Source organism: Eurosta solidaginis, chromosome 5, assembly GCF_040869045.1.
Source record: "Eurosta solidaginis isolate ZX-2024a chromosome 5, ASM4086904v1, whole genome shotgun sequence".
Classification (NCBI taxonomy): domain Eukaryota; kingdom Metazoa; phylum Arthropoda; class Insecta; order Diptera; family Tephritidae; genus Eurosta; species Eurosta solidaginis.
Window position 1 is genome coordinate 263105649 of NC_090323.1, and position 5618 is coordinate 263111266.

Here is a 5618-nt window from a genome sequence, read left to right on the forward strand (position 1 = left end):
TCACCAACGTAAAAGATTGAAACAGGGTTTATGTATTCACAAAATTGTTGCTCCTGTTACACATCATTCTAATATTTTTCATGGCGAAAATTGCACAGTTCAGAGTTATTGATTTTCATTGAAAATTTAATTTATTACAAGAGGTTACTCCTCTAAGTGTAAAAAGCACAGAAAGGTAGAGTTTTTCAAATTATTGTGAAAAACTTTTTAAACACAACAACAAAGTATATCGATAAAATATTTTCTATGATTTCTGAATTTCTGTACCCAAGTTCATTATATTTGTGTAATACAATAATCTGGAAACCGCATTTTTAAATGAAAAAACAACAATGTTACACGTGTGGCGCTTTATATTTTGTTACGTTTTTCTAGACTTTTTGACACTAATTTAAATAAATTTTGCTATGTCCGTATGTTTCGCATTTTTGGAGCCTAAAAGTCTCTATTATTTATATTTCTTTGAAAATGTATGCAACTATTTCACCTGTAAATCCTATAAAGTTGTATTAAAATATCAAATGCAACTCAGTTTAAAGTACTCGTACGTACTAAAAATGCAACTCTAGACCTGATATTTGCATCAGGTGAGCGAGGCTGTTTGTAATTTTGATGTTTATCGCTTAGTTTACACACTTGGTATTGTACACTATGAACATAACCTCAATTTGAAGCTGGCAAACTATATAGTAAACAATGAGCAGCCGAGCAGCAATTCTCCCTGACGGAAAAAAATACAGACATTGTTGTTTTTAACTACTTTATATTCTACAATTTTTATGCAATTTAATTGCTGATATACAGGTATTTTAAGGCAAATTTTCACCGAGCGCCGCTTGACTGTGCTCTTGACCATAGTACAGGTTTACAAGTATGATATGTATGAGAAGGAAACAATTCCTTGCTCTTTCTAACACACTTCCGTTTGACACTTCGTTCAGTGTCAAACTATTGTGGAACTCAGTGGAACCTGCGTGGAACATGCGTTTGACACTGAAAGAAGTGTCAAAATTACAGAGGTTGCTGTCGTGGAAATGACCCAGGGAAACAAAAAACGGACCGGAATATGCGATATGGGTTGCTGTGATGGTACATTTTTTTAAACGAATTTAGTATGAAAACGTAGATAGGTCCACTGGGTCCAAAAGAAAATTATACAAAAGTCTTGAATTGGGGTATCTGAGGAAGCGTAGTTATTCCAGCATTAAGAATACAAACACGGGTGCTAAGTTTTTCTACCCGTTCAAAAGTTCTCCACGAAAAACAGTTTGAAACCGAGGTCGACTGCTATAACCCGTCCAAAAATGTGGAAAGAGAAATGAAAAGACGCGTTTTGTCCTGTTAACAATAGTTCAAAGACAAAAAGTATTCGAATTATTGGCAGCGTGCCAAAAACGCGTCTATTAATACCTCCCCTGACGGGTTTGGTCGTGTTTTAGCAATCGTCCCCGGTAACAAAGTATCACAATTTGTTAATTAAAATTGTACAAAATATATGGATTTTAAAGAGAGATGTAATTAAGTGCTCGTTTGAAAGTAAATAAGGATATTTCTTTGTAATTTTACAATAAAAATTTTACGCAGTTTTCGATAGCAGCTACTACACTTTTTTTTGGTTCTAAGAAGTACAACAGTGCCAAATAGCATCCACAAAGAAAAACCAACAAAAACAAGCATTTTATCAGGTGAGCGCGGCTGTGTATGTGCGTGCTGCTACATATCCTACTTGTAGCAAAGAGGATAAATACAATAAGAGCCATTGTAAACTTTACCAAGTAGCGCAACTAACAGCTGATCGCTCAAAATTTGCACACACACACAAACATCACTAATGGCCATATTACGGAAATCTTAGGAAAATTGAAGTTAAATTTTTAAACAGACATAAAATGTTATAATTTTGGAATATATAGCATCTAGGACACCTTAATTGCAGTAATTGAAAGAAAATGTTTGCTTATACTCAAGTATTTAATTATTTTTTCTAAATTTATCTTTAATATTGATGCAATGATTGATCCAATGCAACTCTGGTCTTCCTACTGTTCTTCATTCCACTAAATTCGAGTGCCTATTTTCACGGCCTGCGAGTGCCATCCACTCTATTCGCAACATAACCTCGAATTAAGCTGCCAAACTATATAGTAAACAATGATAAGAGCCGTCACCCGTTAGTTTGTGGCGATTATCTCGCTGGAAATTGAAAAAATTGTTGCCGAATGTTTTCTGAGAGGGACATTTTTAATTGTCTCGCATTTATCCATGTCGTGTAAGCGCCTTGCGCAACTGTTGTTTTTGGAAAGAGAATTAAATAAATAAATTAAATACAGTCGAAAAATAAACACAAATACCCCACGAAAATGTATAAAAGACATTTATAAACATCTCGCCCAAAAAAAAAGTAGCGACTACCTCTCAGTATACATCGAGTAAATGCCAAAAAAATAACGAGTGACGGCTCTTATTGTATTTATCCTCTTTGCTTGTAGACCTGTACTATGTTCTTGATCACTGTGTGGCGCATATAAATCGTGTTTGATATCGATCAAAGGTGTAGCGACCTCTGTGAGGAAAGTAAAATGCAAATTACAGTACTCTGGACCCCTAGAAACTGAAGCTGCCAGAATGTCTGAAGCAATCGAAGAGGATGGCGAAGTACACGATTTGGAAACTATTATACGTGCGTTAAATAAAGAGATCGAAGTGGACACCTACAGCCCGAGTGACAATCTTGATGAGTGCGCTGATGAAGATGGAAGAACTATAAGCCTTGAATATGGAGATAAGCAATATTGTTTGGATGCAGATGAAAATTTTCGTTCAAATACCTTTACTGCTTCGGGCAGTGAAGAAAGCCGTTCAAGGACTATAACAGCGAGCCATACAACTAAACCAAAAGGTAAGCTCTATTTCTGTGTATCAAGCTATCAACGTCATAAAATCTTTTTTTTTCAGTATTAAATCCTTCTACGGTATTAATCAAAAATTCACAAGTTAAAACAGAAAACGAAAAAATTGTAGCAGATTCACCGAACCAAGAGATTTACGAGTTTGATGAGCTCGAAGAGCTCAGAGTAACAGGCGAAGTGACTGATCAGCGAGGGAAAACATCGCCGAAACTGACACCCGTAATACGGAAAAACTCAAATAGTGTAACCAAAGATAAATGGCATTTCGTCTGCCCCCATTGTGATTATACAGCACCTAAACGATATATGCTTTCTCGTCACATGAAAACACATTCTGATGTACTTCTTTTTGTTTGTTCTGTATGTGATAAGGCTTTCACAACAAAGCATACATTAAAAAATCATATCAACGTACATCTCGGTAACAAGCCATACGCGTGTAAGTCATGTGAAAAGTGCTTCACAACACCTAGCGAATTGCAGAGACACATTCGATACAAACACACTCACGATAAGAGACACAAATGTACAGAATGCGATTATGCTACTGTAGAATTGAGTAAGTTACGCTGTCATATACGTACCCACACCGGTGAACGTCCATATCAATGTCCTCATTGCACATATGCCTCTCCGGACAACTTTAAATTAAAACGTCATTTACGTACACATACTGGTGAAAAGCCATATCAATGTGATATATGCCAGTCGCGTTTCACGCAGTCAAATTCACTTAAATCCCATAGACTTATACATAGTGTGGATGACAAACCAGTATTTCAATGTGCGTTATGTCCAACGACTTGCAGCCGTAAAGCGGATTTACGTATACATGTTCAAAATTTACATTACTCAGACACACCTTTACCTTGTTGGAGATGTGGCAAAGAACTACCAGATAGATATAGCTACAAAATGCATTTTAAAACACATGCAGGTGAACGATGCTTTAGGTAAGTCAACACCTTTTTGTTAATGCTAGTTATTTCGAAGTTTAACAGGTTTCTTTTATTAAAAAGATGTGATTTATGCCATCATAAGTCGATATCAATGCGAAATTTGCAAATCCATAAACAAATTCACAGCAATGAAAAACCATTTGCCTGTGAGTTATGTGATCAAACCTTTCGGCAGAAGCAATTGCTTACGCGTCATACAAACTTATATCACACGATAAATAATGTACCACCTCCAAAACTGGAAAAGATACATCATTGTCCATATTGTTCACGTTCTTTTGCCCATAAAGGTAATATGGTTCGGCATATGCAAATTCATGACAATACACCAGATCAAGAAAATAGACGAACACGGCTTTACAATCAACACGAAGACGAGTATATACTTGGTGATGAATCGATAAATGGGGAAATTTATGAAGAATTTGAAGTCATCAACGAAGCCGAGACGAAAGATATTGACAATTATGTCATTGTAGAAACAATCGAACCAACGACCAGCAAGAGTCACAGTAATCTAAGTAGCAATATGGTACAATCTAAGGTCGCGATAGATGAAAATGAACCTGAATTTCAAAACATACAATCAATAGTAAAAATAGAGGAAACTGATGAAAAAGTTTAAACGAAGTTTGTGGAAAGAATTATAGAAGACGATAGTGTAGCTCCTGGCTTTATGGTAGTAAAAGTTCTGCAAAGTGACGATGAATTGGATGAGAATGACGATAATTGTGTTGTTTTAACTAACTTGGAGCACTTAAAATCGATGGGTAAAGAATACATATAAGTAAATAAAGGCAAATATTCCTTCTACATGCAACGTATACATTTTTATGTACCTTTTAGATGAAAAACATGAAAATAAATATAAGATGGATATAGATGTGGACAATTGCTTCGGGTTTAACGTAAGTAAATGCAAATAAGCAGTCCTCTTGCTACTTTAAAAACATTTTGCTATTATTATTTTTTTTCGTTTTTATAAGACGGAAGACGACAGAGCACCTGATGACATTGATGAAGAAGAAGTTCTACTAAACATCGTCGAGGAAAATCAATTTTAATTAGTTTTAGGTGTAATTGGTTATTGGATATAGTGCTATGTAAACGCGTACATATACGACGTCTATAGGATAATCTGCAATATGCTTGCGAAATACGCTTTGTAACTAAAATAGTACAGTGAATAAATAATACATAATGAAAATAAAATTATGCATTGATATCGTATCATATTATGATGTTACATATCACATCACCTCATCATTTAACAATCATATCATATAATAATATATGAAAACAATGGTAATAACGTGAATGGTGATTTTGTCATACTAGAGTGTTGTTAAAATTTGTCTCGAATATACCCGGGTAGGTATGCTTGTCGAAGAGGCGAATAAAATACCAAATTCAAAGGGGTTATGTAGCGCAACCCTTTCAGGTTGCCAGCGCAATGTATAGCTCTCCAAACCCAGTTGTCAACCTCACCTATCCGTGGCGAATGGGATTCAAGGGGTTGTGTAGCGCAATATATAGCTTCGCCAACCCAATTGTCAACCTTACCTTCGAGCGGCGAATCCCGTTTCCCTAACAGACGAGGCTCTGGCGACCCCAAGCTCCTCATGGAACTTGGGGGTGGGGAAGGAGGGATGGCCTGAAGGTTCAATGTGGCCATATAAATCGTTCCCGAGATGGTCGGGCCAGCACCTTAATGGTGCTGTGTTACCGGAGCGTATCGGATCTGTATCCG

The 5618-nt window shown here is 36.2% G+C and overlaps 1 protein-coding gene across 1 annotated transcript; it reads left to right on the plus strand.

Annotated features, from left to right (window-relative positions):
- The first annotated feature begins 2158 nt into the window (after window positions 1-2158).
- LOC137253370 (gastrula zinc finger protein XlCGF57.1-like) lies at window positions 2159-5080 on the plus strand. The gene is made up of 5 exons (XM_067790149.1): window positions 2159-2899; window positions 2956-3862; window positions 3929-4638; window positions 4715-4776; window positions 4855-5080. The coding sequence occupies exons 1-3, from the start codon at window positions 2626-2628 to the stop codon at window positions 4491-4493; spliced, it is 1746 nt and encodes a 581-aa protein (XP_067646250.1). The 5' UTR covers window positions 2159-2625; the 3' UTR covers window positions 4494-4638; window positions 4715-4776; window positions 4855-5080.
- Window positions 5081-5618: the final 538 nt, after the last annotated feature.